This window comes from Lagenorhynchus albirostris, chromosome 13, assembly GCF_949774975.1.
Source record: "Lagenorhynchus albirostris chromosome 13, mLagAlb1.1, whole genome shotgun sequence".
Taxonomy (NCBI): domain Eukaryota; kingdom Metazoa; phylum Chordata; class Mammalia; order Artiodactyla; family Delphinidae; genus Lagenorhynchus; species Lagenorhynchus albirostris.
In genome coordinates, this window is record NC_083107.1 from 88,125,248 (window position 1) to 88,139,344 (window position 14,097).

At 49.9% G+C, this 14,097-nt stretch overlaps 1 protein-coding gene across 3 annotated transcripts in view; it reads left to right on the forward strand.

Annotated features, from left to right (window-relative positions):
- MYT1L (myelin transcription factor 1 like) overlaps positions 1 to 14,097 on the forward strand; it is a 137,381-nt gene that overhangs the window by 29,040 nt on the left and 94,244 nt on the right. For 2 of the 3 annotated variants that reach the window (XM_060168672.1, XM_060168673.1), the window contains exon 5: positions 12,318 to 13,289. In XM_060168672.1, the coding sequence (XP_060024655.1) occupies positions 12,318 to 13,289 (972 nt within the window). Of the gene's footprint in view, positions 1 to 12,317; positions 13,296 to 14,097 lie in introns of all 3 variants that reach the window. The other variant, XM_060168671.1, reaches the window with a different exon arrangement.

Sequence of the window (14,097 nt, forward strand, 5' to 3'; positions counted from 1 at the left end):
ACTCGGCGTGCGGAGGCATCTCGGGCGCCGAGGGGCGGCTCATAGGGCCTGTCACCGCAGCTGATGGCCACCCAGGGAAACCAGGGCAGCCAGATGGAGTCGCACGGACGAAGCTTAAGCTGCCCTCAGCCTCCCTAGTCGCTATAAAGTCTCAGGCTACTTCTACCATCCTCCACCTCCGTTATGAACTGGAATGTGAAGTTTATTGAGAGGTCTTGTTACAGAGAAAACAAATGCTTATAAACCACCAAATTATTACACAGGAGCCCACGGAGTACAGAAGGACTATTATTGATAACTTGCAAATTAGGTGTTTATTCCAATTCCAAGAGTCCTCTGGCGTTGTAGTTACACGTGAACCAAAATATTACTAATAATGTACATTTCCAGTCAGTATAGTCATGTACACACTGTGTTTGATCTTCACGGTGATTGTGTAAGACACGGCAGGGTAGAAATTACTTCACTCTCATTGTGCTAATTAGAAACTGAGGCTCAGGAAGATAAGGTTATTTTCAGCAGGTGACAGATATATGGTCGAGCTCTGTCGGTGGTTTCTCTTACCTCAGAGCTCATGTTCTCTTTATCACTCTCTGCTCATCTGAAGAACAGGAATTGCTATCTGAGTAACTCATTTCAGATTACATTAAATGCATCACTAATTAATCAGAATTATATTTTGTCCAGTTGACCTATCATAGGCTGGTCTTTTGCATGAAGAATTTTATTTTCAAAATGCATGTGATGGTCTAAGGTGTAATTATGAGCTTAAAGTTCCCTCGTTATCCTAAAGTTGAGAAAGTTATTATTCAGGGGTCATAGCTTTTTCTAATAGCAGATTTTTTACATGGTATATAGGAAGTACCTTTTCAGAGTCTTATAATTTGAGAAATATAGATTCAATGGTTATTTAATGCCTAGTAAGTTACACTTATTTTCATACTACAGCCCACTAAAAAGAATACATCTTTAAATAATAGATAGACTCACATATGTGTGTATAAAGTAAGTGTATGTATTTAAATCTCCTTATGAGTATATATTGTATCTGCCCACTGACAGGAAAGAAAATTCTGTGAGGAAGAGCATAGCAATTTGCTGTCCAGATGACAGAAATGTTCATGTCCACTGCCTTTATTAACACATAACTGTTTCTTTTTTGTGTGATTTGCTCTGGTTATAACTTTATTTTTTTTTAATGTTCATTGGAGTATAGTCGATTTACAATGTTGTGTTAGTTTCAGGTGTACAGCAAAGTGAGTCAGTTATACACATACATATATCCACTCTTTTTAAAATTCTTTTCCCATATAGGCCATTGCAGAGTATTGAGTAGAATTCCCTGTGCTATACAGCAGGTCCTTATTAGTTATCTATTTTATATATAGTAGTGTGTATATGTCCATCCCAATCTCCCAGTTTATCCCCCCTTACCCCCAGTAACCATAAGTTTGCATAACTGTTTATTAATATATTCTGTTTCTGAAATACATTTGTAAATAAGGAAGGTCCTTTCTTTGCTTACTCTTTATTGAATCTTGGGACTTTCTGGACAATTCAACTTTGAAGACAATTGACTTGGCCATTGGGTAGAAATGCAAACACCTTCCTTTTCTAGAGGTTTTCTGGCTTCATGCTGTTCTGTGTGTGAATTAGCCACAGATGTGTGGTGGCCTCCTTGGAAGGTCACATCTAAGAAGGAACTGGGGGGTTTGAAGGGCAATGTGAATACTTACGTTGAGAATGTACAGTGTACGGCAAAGCTGCTCTGGGCAGGGTTTAGTGAGCTGACCAGAGGCTGAGTGGCCTGTGAGACGTGGAGCCCAGCAGACTCTGGTCAGGTCACTGCAGCTCGCCTCTCCTCCCATCCGTGGATACCTTCACAATGGTGTGGCCAGTGCCTGTCACATTCTGACTATGGGCTCTGTTTGCACCGCCTCCCCAGCGAGCAAATCCATACGTAATCCAGCTTCTCTGCAGAAACTCACCTGTCTTTGAAGGGAACTCAAGACAAAACCCGCCCTCACAGACACAACTCTTGTTTTAATTACCACGTTTCCAGGGTGTTTTTTATTCCACACAGGATGGTGCCCTGGGTGCCATGTTATTAAAGCATCATGACAACTTGCAAGCAATGGGCTTGAACTTCCATAAGCCAGGACAGAATGAGGAGGGTGAGGGTCTCTCACTGTGGCCTCCTAGCTCCCCAGACTCCCTTTCGATGAGGCACTCGCACTGATCAGCCAGTTACCTCTTACCTCATTCTCAGGAAACGGCCCTGATGCAGGAAGCAAGTTGAGATACGGACAGACTGTGCATCAAAATTAGCCCCCCAGCTTTCTCCTGCAGTCAGCAGAAAACGCAGTGAGTTCTGTGACCAGCGGAGAAACCAAGGTGTGTTTAGTAGGCAAGGTCTCAACTGTGCACTGTCGGGAGAAAGAATATGATGACTTTTTATCATCCTAAAAATTAATCTCTCCCTCCATCCATGAAAGCGTTATTTTAGGCAGTTTGGTAAGCGAATACATTGAGTGGATGCTTCTGCTACTCAGAAATGAGTAAAGGCAGAACGAGGCGTTTCTAGGTATCAGTTTATGATAAAAATTAAACTTTCTTCTTGCAAACTAATTTTGCATAATTAGAAAATATAATTATATGTTATGTTTCATAAATTTTCAGACTCTTCAATACAAACCAGAAAACTTGCTAACAAGGTGACTTCATGTACATTTGAGACGCAAGCAACGTGCATAAAGTACGGGGAAGAGTCTCTTTTCACATAATAATAAGGAATAGATGTAAGAGAGTAGATCTAACACATTTTTATTCAATTTTTGTTTTTAATTTAAAAGCTTTTAATGACATCACATATACTTAACAGATAGGGCACAAGTCGAGAGGCACAGGTCACACGACTGAGCACCGGGCCTGGGTGACCATCTCCCTGCTCAGGCCCGGCCTCTGGAGTTCATGCCTATCAATGCCATTTTGATTGTGCAGTAAGATGAAAATTGTCATCACAACCGTTACAGTGACAGAGAAATGCACACTGTGTATCAAATAGCAAGGCAATGGAGCAAATTATAACACAGTGTGGCAACGCACAAGCAGGTAACCACTAGGGTAACAGGACTTTGTCCAGTAAATGCTCTTTATTCCATTTGTTTTTAAGGTCCACTTGAAGGGATGACCAGCTTATTTCTTTGTGTTAATTTGATTTTTTTTTTTTTTGCGGTACGTGGGCCTCTCACTGTTGCGGCCTCTCCCGTTGCGGAGCAAAGGCTCCGGACGCGCAGACTCAGCGGCCATGGCTCACGGGCCCAGCCGCTCCGCATCATGTGGGATATTCCCGGACCGGGGCACAAACCCGTGTCCCCTGCATCGGCAGGCGGACTCTCAACCACTGTGCCACCAGGGAAGTCCCTTAATTTGATTTTTATTCCAAATGCTAGCGTGGCAGAGGGTGGGATAAAGGTGGGAAGGCATGTCTCGTAGCCCTGCTTCCCTCACTCTCCCTGGATTTCAGTTTGGCATCCAGAGATTAGGATGACAACACTTGCCTTTCGCTCACCTCACTGCTTGGTTACTAAGCTTTAAAGCAGGTGTGGTCCGGAGAGATACTGGGGAGAGGCGAGCCATCCAGAGCTGCAAAGTGGCAACCGTAACTCAGGTGGTTTTCGCACGGTTCTCCTCTCTCAGGCACAAACTCAAGCTTGTCTGTAATTCATGGAACCCAAGGTCCATGGCGATACCAAGCAAATATATTATGTACATCAAAGCTGCGTTAATTTAAAAGACTCAGGGCCTGGTGAAAGCTCACTTCAAAACAATGGAATGTGTTTTCTGTGTACACAGAAGTGCACTGGGTTCCATGGGGACACAAAAGCTAAACAGATACCACGCTTTGCCAAAAAGAAACACACATAATAGAGCACGAAAGAGGAGTGTGTACATGAAAACACATACGTAATGGTGCCTCACAAAGGGCAGAATTAGAAGCCATAAGCCGAGATGGAGGCTTGAAAGGTTTGAGTTGAAAACAAGAACAAAAGTTTTCAGATTTGAAGATTGTTGAGCTTTAGATTAGGTTACCAAAGAACGTGGTAGTGTTTCTGAAAGGCCTTTTCTGTCTGATGGGGATTGAATACGGTCGAAGAGAAGAACGGGGGCCCCGCGCCTCCCAAGTTCCTCCCAATCAAACATACTCATTGGAATGACCACATCACACCAGTATGTAAAACAGGAGGACCAAAGTTTTCGCAGACTCATTTCTACTCCCTGGTTTACAGCATCAGCAGTAGCAAAAGCAACCTTGCTCTGCTGGGCCAGGGATATTCAAGGTCGTCCAGTTAATTTGGAAAGTCTCCGAGCTGTGTGTGCGTGCACGCGCATGTGTGCGTGTGTGATTAGAGAGAGAGAGAGAGAGAGAGAGAGAGAGAGAGGGATGCAGTTGGTTAGTGTGTTTCAGTCCGTCTCAGTCTGAAAACTACTGATTTCAAATAGCTCTTGTCTGGATTGGGGGGTATGACTATCCTATTTCTTAGTCTCCAAACTTAGATAAACCACATACCTAAAATGTCATCAAGTAGAAAGGTCCTCAAAACTTAGTGAACAAATAAAACTTTATTCACTCGCATTCCGTTAATTAAGATCCCTAATGAATAAAAACTTCAAGAAGCATAACTTACACATTCTACATTAAAAATTATTATGCAGCTTGGATCCCTTGTGAAAACCATTATTTTTTCCTTCAGTTTATCTCATTTAGCTCAAAGGACATTTTTACATCATGTTTCAGCTTATGAAATGGACAACTTCTAGAATCAAGAAGCCAACAGTTGGGCTTCCCTGGTGGCACAGTGGTTGAGAGTCCGCCTGCCGATGCAGGGGACACGGGTTCGTGCCCCGGTCCGGGAGGATCCCACAATGCCGCGGAGCGGCTGGGCCCGTGAGCCACGGCCGCTGAGCCTGCGCGTCCGGAGCCTGTGCTCCGCAACGGGAGAGGCCACAACAGTGAGAGGCCCGCGTACTGCAAAAATAAATAAATAAATAAAACAAAGAAGCCAACAATCCCCTTCTGAGCTGTTGTAGTGACGTTAGCCTGTGCTTTGGATGCCGTCGAGCTGGCAGAATTCTGCCCGGGCCCCCATGCCTCGCTCTGGGCCCGGGAAGCTGTACACGTGTGAGGTCTGACTCGGGACGTGAAAGGGGATGCATGGCCGTGACCTTCAGCTGTGCTGACAGGGCAGGTGACAGGAAGGGTTGGACTAGAGATGCACAGGGGCTGCGTGCGGACACGGGCCACCCTCCTCCACCACAAGCCCAGACAGCGGGCTTTCCCCTGGAGACGATGCAACAGATGTGCTGGGACCACCTTCTGTGCTTGCGGCATCCTTCCTGCACTGCAGACGCAGCTCTCGGGAGTCGGGTCGGGACCAGACTGTCACCTTCCAAGCCAGGCACCGCCGTGGGGCCCCAGACGCCACAGAGCTGTTCCTCGACCGCACAGTGATCTGGTGGGGGGTGGTTTATATCAAATCTGTGTTACTTAAGTCCACATATAAATTACATATATATATATATATATATATTTATAAAAGTCAAAATCAGAGCTCAGCTCCCACTGAATTTCCATGTGCTGGCCCTGCATGGGCCAACATGGTAGCCCCTGGCCACACGGGGTTGTTTAAATATATATTTGTTGAGTTTGAATTTAACTTAAATTAATTAAAATCACATAGTTTTGAAACTCCACACCCTCAGGCCCAGCAGCCTTTGCACCACAGCCCCTCCTCCCGGCATGTGGTCCCCTCATCTCTCAGGTCTCTGCCCAGAGGCCACCTTCTTGGCAAGCCTGGCCCAGCTGCACCTGAAGTGACCCCTGTCCTGACCGCCTGGCCCCTCACAGCACTGGCCACCAGCTGACATCACTGATTACAGCTATTTGCCGTGTGTTTCTCTTCCGGCCCCTAGGCGGTGGCGTCCCCGCCTCCTGGGCTCATCCTTCTGGTCCGAACAGCGGTGAAGTGAATAAAGAAGCTGCATTTGTTCGTGTCCCACAGGCCTGTCAGAACTGGCCTAAGCAAAACTGTGACCATTAGAACATCTGTCCGTGATCTGGTAAAGACTTGTCCTCTGTCGTCCTCTCCGAAGTTTTGGCGTCTTGAAGTTGGAGGAAGATATCTCGAAAAGCCGATATTTGACCCAGTAAATGCCGACGGATGGAGCTCCTCAGGCCTGCGTCCCCAGGCCTCCGTGTACCGCGTGAGAGCCACGCGGCCGCAGTGAATCGGCCGCCCCTTCCCCGGCCCCGGCCTGCCCCCGAGGGTTGCTCTGCCTCAGACGCCGGACGTGATGCGCGGGTCTCTCCCACGCGGCTCATCTCGGGCTAAGGAAGGCTTTCAGGCCAGGCCGGGAGCTGAGATCGGGAACACGTTAGAAGCGCACGGCTCAGAGGGGAGCCGGCGGGTTCCTGAAGCGACCCTGTGCTGGGGCGCATCCTTCCCGGGCCCGGGGACAGCAGGGGCTGGAGGGGACCCTGTGTCCTGCTGCACGGGATCAGCTGATTTACACAGACAGGAGCAAGTCCCAGCCCAGTAAGCCCGCTCCTCTGGGGAGCAGTAGGTCCAGCCGCTCCAAGTGCGGGCAGGCGTGGGGATGAGGCCGCAGCCTGGAAACAGGCACAGAAGCAACGACACACAGCTCAGAAAAAAGGTCTGGGAACTGCGTACACTTCACCCACATCATCTCCCCCCAGGACGCACACCGTTGAGAACAAAGCAACTACCTCTAATCACCCAGAAACCACTGTTAAAACTGTGAAAATAGAGGGGGGTAGTCTGAAATTCCCCGCCAAAGTGAAAACAAGACAAACAACAACACTGTTAAGTAAGTTGGAACTAGAAAATGTGACAGGTAAGTCTAGAGAGGTGACAAACCTTGAATCTTCCAGCCAGGTCACCCGTCTGTTCCACCCTCACCTTCGAGATTCCCCTCTCGTCCACACTGAACCTGGGGGGTTAGTGTGAAGGGGTCCTGGGGGTCTCCAGCTCCGCTCCCCGCTGCTCAGATGGGGACAGGGAGCTTGAGGAGGAAGGGCTGCCAGGGCCCCGGTGCTGGCCACGGGAGAAGGGCTGTGACCAGGATTCACCCCCTCAGGCGGCCGAGGCTGGCGCCCCCCCAGCAGAAGCTGTAGTGCGAGCAGTGCCTGGGCAAGTGGGACGGCCCCTCCTACCACAGAGGGAAAGGGTCCACACGTCTCAAAGAGGGTCGGGGGTATTTGCAGAATTTGCTCCGTCTGGTCTTGGGGACAGGGCTGCAGGAGTTACGTGTCTTCAGAGGGTCCAAGTCCGTGGATCGCTGAGGGGGTCGGTCTGTCCTCTGGTCCTTCCCTCCCCCGTCTCTGCACAACCTCATGCCTGGGTGTCCCTGACCCTCCCACCTTCCTACCCACTCGGTCCCCTCACGCTGCCCAGGACGCTGGTCCTATGAACCCAGTCCAAGATGTTCCTAATTTCCAAGCCTTTTCTCCGCATCAGAATGGACTTCAACTCCGCCATTCAGGACCCTCGTAGGTGACAGGCCAACGAAGCTGGCAATTCCGGCAGACATTTCAACACCTGGTGCTGTAACGAGCCCTCAAGCCTCAGCAAACCAGCGCAGAGGAGGGAGGCTCCGAACAGCAACAGCAGCTCCAAGCGGCTGTCAGGCAGCAACCGTGGTGGGTGCAGAGCTGGACGCCCGGCTGGGGCTGGTCTAGACCGGGCCGCGGCGGCGAGCACGGGCAGGTCTGGCTGCTGTGGAAGGAGGCCGTGCTGGCCCAGCATCCTGGGATGGCGTCCCGCCCTGTCACCTAGCAACAAGATGATGTGGAGGAAACACCAGCCTCTCTGGGGCTCCGTGGTGTCACCTGCGGAAGGACAGTAGGCGACACCTCCTTCTCACAGGGCCCCTGTGGCCGTGAAATGAGGACTGACCGCCGCAGGCCACGGGACTGACCGCCGGGGCTGCCATTCTGTGTTCACTCGATGGGGTGTGTGCACTGGCCACCGCTTTTGCTTCTTTCCTGCAGTTGCTGCGGCTATTAAAGCACCGTCATCTTCTCATTAGGATCTAACATATCATCACATTTCTGTAGTTACAAGTCAAAAGTGAATGTTGATATTTATTTCTGTGATCAAAAAGGAAACACCTATTAATGCCGTAAGAAACTGTGGCCTTTGGTGATTTGAAACCCACGAGGGTGGACTCTTAGACCACGTCTTCTCTGACCTGGTAAATCTAGAGCAGTTTCTGCTTTGAAGAAGTGTCTCTTCTTTCTGTATTTGTATTCTTGTATTTTATTTATTTATTTTTTTTAGTCAGTTTTCTATTTGCTGGCCTACGGCCTATTTTAATGGCTAGAAAGAACAGTAGTAACACAATCAGGTTTAGGACTAGACACTGAAAGAATTAAAAGGTGCGTCAGACATATTTTTTAGAGACAAAATACTAAACGAAGCCAGTGCTTGTATTTATAAAGTTATAATCCACAGAGTTCTGACCACAGCAAATTCCGGTCGTGAAGATGGAGACAAAATACCATACACGGCTCCATTTTTTGAAAGAAATGCTTTTGGTTTTCTAATTGTAGCTACTGAGCCTAAATTGTTTATAACAATCTGATTCAAAGGAGATAAAATTCAGACCTACGACGTTTTACAGCACTCACACAGGAATCCAAAAATGCATGTAATTACAGTAAAAACAAGGTTCTTGTTTGATGAGGAAACACTAGGGAGACCCTGAGCCACTGAACCGCCTGCGCTTCTGGGCACAGGTTCCTCCCCTCGGAGGGGCGGGCCGGGTCTCCTCCAAGTTCCACCCAGGTGCGGCCATCCTGTGAGCCCCTCCCAAAGGCAGACCCCTGGGCCGGCCCCCACCGGCAGGTGCCTTTCCCTCCTGTTACCGCACAGCTTTGCCAGAGAAGAGGCTCGAGATAGAAAACCAACAAAAGGACACTGAGACACCTTGGCCTTCTCCTTAAACCTCTGTCTGAATAGCCGTGTTCTTTTATTTAGAATGTGGGCCTGAACTTTAAAATAACTTCCTGGTAAAATGCCTTTTCTCATCACAAGTGCACTCTCCCTGTTTCCTGGATCACCGATCACAGGAAGAGCTCCTCCACTGACTCCTGAATCTCTCTGGGTTGGCAATTGAGTTCGTGGACTGTCGGTTCTATGTTGTTAAGGCCTGGCTGGCCCAGAACACTCTGGCCTGTTTCCCGCAGCCAACTTCCACACGCGGGCCATTTCATTCTGAGCCGCAGGAAAGGCACAGCTAGAGGGGTAAACTGCCTGAAAGCACAAGACCGGAGATGGAATTCCAGAAGCTCGCGGTGAATGACTTGAATTCTGGAGGCCGCAGCTTAGAAGCTTCTTGCTGACAGGCTGCCTGGTGGATCCCTTCCATCCGCCCACATCATTAAGGCTGGACTTTATCTCACATGCGTTTTGGAAGAGTTAAATACCAATAACTTGAAAACGTCCATTAACCTGCCAGGATTTTCAGCCTCTCGTGCAGTCTCTCCAGACATCCCCAGTCTCCCTTCTGGGGGTCCGGCAGCCTCAGGGAGCATGGAGGCTGGTGACCAGGAGGGAGAGCTGAGCCTTGCTCCGCCGACGCTAACCCAGGGTCCCTTGTCCCCAGATCTCTCCTACAAGTACGCAAAGTCCTCCACGTCTGCTGTGTGGGCCCGGCCTCCCCGGAGACCTGCCACCAGGCGTGCAGGGCTCGTTCACTGTGCGGGTCTTTATGCGGCACAGAATTCTCGTGGTTCCAGTGAGGGCTCAGGCCTGGCTCGGGCCGCCAGCGTCACCCAGCCAGTAACAGCAAAGGCCCGGCCTGGACCAGGAGGTATAAGTTCCCCCGTGACTGTCACCCTGATGTGGCTACGCAGCAAGGGGCGGCCTGCAGGGTCCAGGTCTTCAGAAGGGAAAGGACCCCCCAGCTTGTTCACAGGCTCCCTCGCCTGTGTGGCCGGGAGGCCGTGTGAAGAAGCGTGTCCACCTTCCTTTAATCTCCTTGTAAAGCGATAAGGTCACCTGGCAAGGAGTGGAGACATGAACAGTGTATGATTGGAAAGCTGAGCCACGTCCCTGTTCTGTGTTACGCTGAGGGGAAACCACTTCCTCTTTGGGGCAAATGAGTGGAAGCTCATCCTGAGATTCTGAATTTGGAGAATTAATGAAAATCATGCACATGACAAGTGTGGTAGATGGTGGGGAGCTTCAGAAACCGTGGGCCCCGTCAGCATCAGGCTCCCGTGCAGCCTTCACGGTGGTTTAGATGCCGGGGTGCAGGGCATAGCCTCTCTGCCCTGACCCGCTCCTACTCCAAGCTCTTCACGTGATGGGAGAGAGCGAGGGGGAAACCAGGACAATGCCACCTCTTACCTGACTCGGCTTCTGCCTAGAATCAACTTGCAAAATGCTTCCAGCGGTTGCACGTGGTGCCTTGTTTTCAACCACAACATGTAGGTTCATCTGGTGGTTGGTTCTTGGTGGGTGCAGTGGCGCTGGTTCACCCAAAACGCCAGTTTCGTGCAGAGGTGACGCAGCCTGGTTATCTAGAGGCCGCTTCTCTGATCAGCCCACGAATGTAAAGACAAAAGTGCATAAATTGAGAGGAGAATATAAGTCACACTTTCAAGGGCCCCTGAAGGCAGGGGTGCCTTTGAGTCTTGAGAGCTTAGCCCTGAGCTGTGTCGGGTGTGCATGTTGGGTGAACACTTCCCTGGGATTTCTGATGCGTTCGCTGGTTTTGTTTTCCTCCCTCTTGACGGTCTTTGGGAAAACGCGTATCCTTATTCTAAGGAGATTGATTCCTAGGAATTATCCAGAAGAGATACAATATTTGTTTGGTGCAATTAGTGGTGCTCTCTGACTTATACACGGCCAATTTGATTTGCTGAGGTTTGGAGAGATGTGTTAGATTTCAAAACTGTGCTGGTTCTGTGTGTGTGTTGCAAGGATGCTGTTCTCTGTTATTGATGTGCCGATGTCCAAACCCGGTTCACCAACAAAAGCCTGTTCGAGGAGACAGCACAAAATCCATAAAGAAAACACTCGGGGGTCCCTGAGTCAGCTCTGAGTCAGTTGGCATCTTCTACGAATCAATACGCCTCATTTCCTCATTAATAAGCTTTAAAAGTTCTTCTTACTCTGGTTGATTTAATCATAGAAACAAAGAGTATATTTGAAAATGGCAGGCAGTTAACCAAATGCAAACTAAAGTAGGGGAGGGGTCCATCTGAGACTCCATTTAGTATTGTCTATATTTTGCAATATACGTGGTAGCGGTCACGTAACGTAAGGGAGAGAGATCGTCCCAGCTATGCCTTTAGTGTTGAACGGAATACATTTCAGATGAAACACGGGGGTTTCCTGTCATTTTTAACTTGGCCTTTTTTTTACTGAGTTTTCCTAAATCTTTTTTGAGATTGGATGTGACACTTGTTCACAGGTTGTTTCCGCCAGCTCACCACAGTTTTCCCGAGGCTGTGGGGTGGGTGCTGGGTAGTGTGTCACAGTGGCACCGAGTCATCAGAGTCCTGCTTTTCGTGGGCATCTGGTCACTGCGTACTTTCCCCACCCACCCTCTCCAACCTGCTGAGATACCTCAGCGCATCAGAGTTCCCTTCTAAGCTTTGGCTGGGGCATTCCTCTTGCTTCACAGTGTATCTTGATAAGTTGTCACTAAGGTAGAAAATTCAAAACCACTCCCAGCCCCAACGTGTGTTCCTGATACTGACCGCCCAGAGTCAGTGTCGGCGCATCCCTGCAGGACCCTCCAGAACCAGAGCATCACCGTGAAAACAGTTTAAAAGCGATCGGTGTGCACATCTGCTTCCAAGTCGGCGACGAGTTCACGAACTCTTAGAAAGCCTAGTCATACGATGAGCATAATTATTATGCGTCTGGTTGGGCTGTCAATAAAGAAGGCCAATAAAAGAAGTGATGCTGAACATTTAGAAGTAATGGAAAAGTAATATTTTAAAATTATACTTATCCTATAGAGTGGTTGCTTTGAATATTAATTCAGGAAATTCGTCATTTGCAGCAGGTGTTTTAATGGCCTACCGTGCTGTGAGCGCACCGCGTTTTCTTTCTGCTGCCACTGTCCTTGGACCTGCAGGTGGGCCTCCGGGTCCTGTGACGTGACGGGCCGGGCATAACACGTGCCCTGAGCTCGCCGTCCGCACTGTTGCAGCTACAAGTTCTAGCCACTTTTTCCTCTTCTTTTCTTCTTTGTCTTTTTTTTTTTCATTTTCTTTGCAGAAGGCCATCAGCTGAACTGTCACAGCGCTCGCATAATGCAGGACGCGGAGAAGGATGACAACAATAACGACGAGTACGACAACTACGATGAGCTGGTGGCCAAGTCCCTGCTGAACCTGGGCAAGATCGCCGAGGACGCGGCGTACCGGGCGCGGACCGAGTCAGAGATGAACAGCAACACGTCCCACAGCCTGGAGGATGACAGCGACAAGAACGAGACCCCCGGCCGGAAGGGCGAGCTCAGCCTGGACCTGGACAGCGACGTGGTCAGGGAGACGGTGGACTCGCTGAAGCTGCTGGCCCAGGGCCACGGCGCGGTGCTGGGGGACCACGCGGGCGAGCGCGGCTACGCAGATGCGCTGGCGCCGCCCGAGAGCAGGAGCCTGAACTACACGACGCTGGGCAAGGCCGCCAACAACGGGCTGGCGGAGAAGCTGGTGGAGGAGAGCGACGAGGAGGTGTGTCTGAGCAGCCTGGAGTGCCTGCGCAACCAGTGCTTCGACCTGGCGCGCAAGCTGAGCGAGGGCAGCCCCCAGGAGCGGCCTCCGCAGCCCGGTGCCGGCCCCCGCCCACACGGCCGCCAGGACGACGACTTCCCAGGACGGACGCCCGACCGCAGCTACTCGGACATGATGAATCTGATGAGGCTGGAGGAGCAGCTGAGCCCCAGACCCAGAACTTTCTCCAGCTGCGTCAAGGAGGATGGGTACCGCGAGAGGGAGGACGACGCCACCTCTGTGAACTCGGACAGGTCGGAGGAGGTGTTCGACATGACCAAGGGCAACCTGACCCTCCTGGAGAAAGCCATTGCCCTGGAAACCGAGCGGGCCAAGGCCATGAGGGAGAAGATGGCGGTGGAGGCGGGAAGGAGGGACAGTCTGAGGTCCTACGAGGACCAGTCACCGCGACCACTCCCCGGGGAGGAGAGGAAGCCTAAGTCCGGTGACAGCCATGTCAAAAAGCCATACTATGGTAAAGGTAATATTTCTACCTAACGTAAGTTGCCTCATGAAAGCGTGCGCTAGGGTAAAGCTGTCAGGGGTATTAGGGGCTACAATGCAGGGGGCGCATCCCACTCCATTACATCACGCACGCATGTTTCTTAGAGTTGATTCCAGAGTTATATTTTGTGATTACGTCTCTGAAGAGCAAATGAAATATCTGTCTGAGAAATACACAAAGCAGCTGGATAACATGACGTTTCAGTGGAAAACGCATGCCTTGGAAAGATAGGGTCAGAGCACAAGCCCATCACGTGAGGGAAAACATTAGGGTGAGCCTGTGTTCTTACAGATGACCTGCAATCCGTGTGGAGTGGCGGGGGTTTATGTGACAAAAAGTCCATCAGGGATGAAGCACGTATTGGGTAAATTGCATTGAATAGGTGGCATCGTGATTTATAAAATGATCATCAAATGTCAGTTATCGATGAAACCTCCCCCACAGAAAACACCCCTGACAGAAATTGAACAGTAACAGGATGACTGATAGCGTAAGACAAGGGCAGTGACGGCACGTTCATTATCTTAAGGTAGTGAGGAATGGGAACCGTTTGCTACGCACGGCCGGGTGTGTCCCAGGCGCAGATCAGTCACCATCCCTTTAGTGTATTCACCCCCTCACTGTTCCATTCCATCATGGAAACAGTTATGGTGCTTGCTTTATTGGGAGACACTCGAAACCAGGCACTGTGATAGTTCCAACCAGGTTTCCACCTGTGAACTTTGTGGGCACGTGTTTGCATAGATCTGTAAATTCAACCACATGCATACGGAGCCAC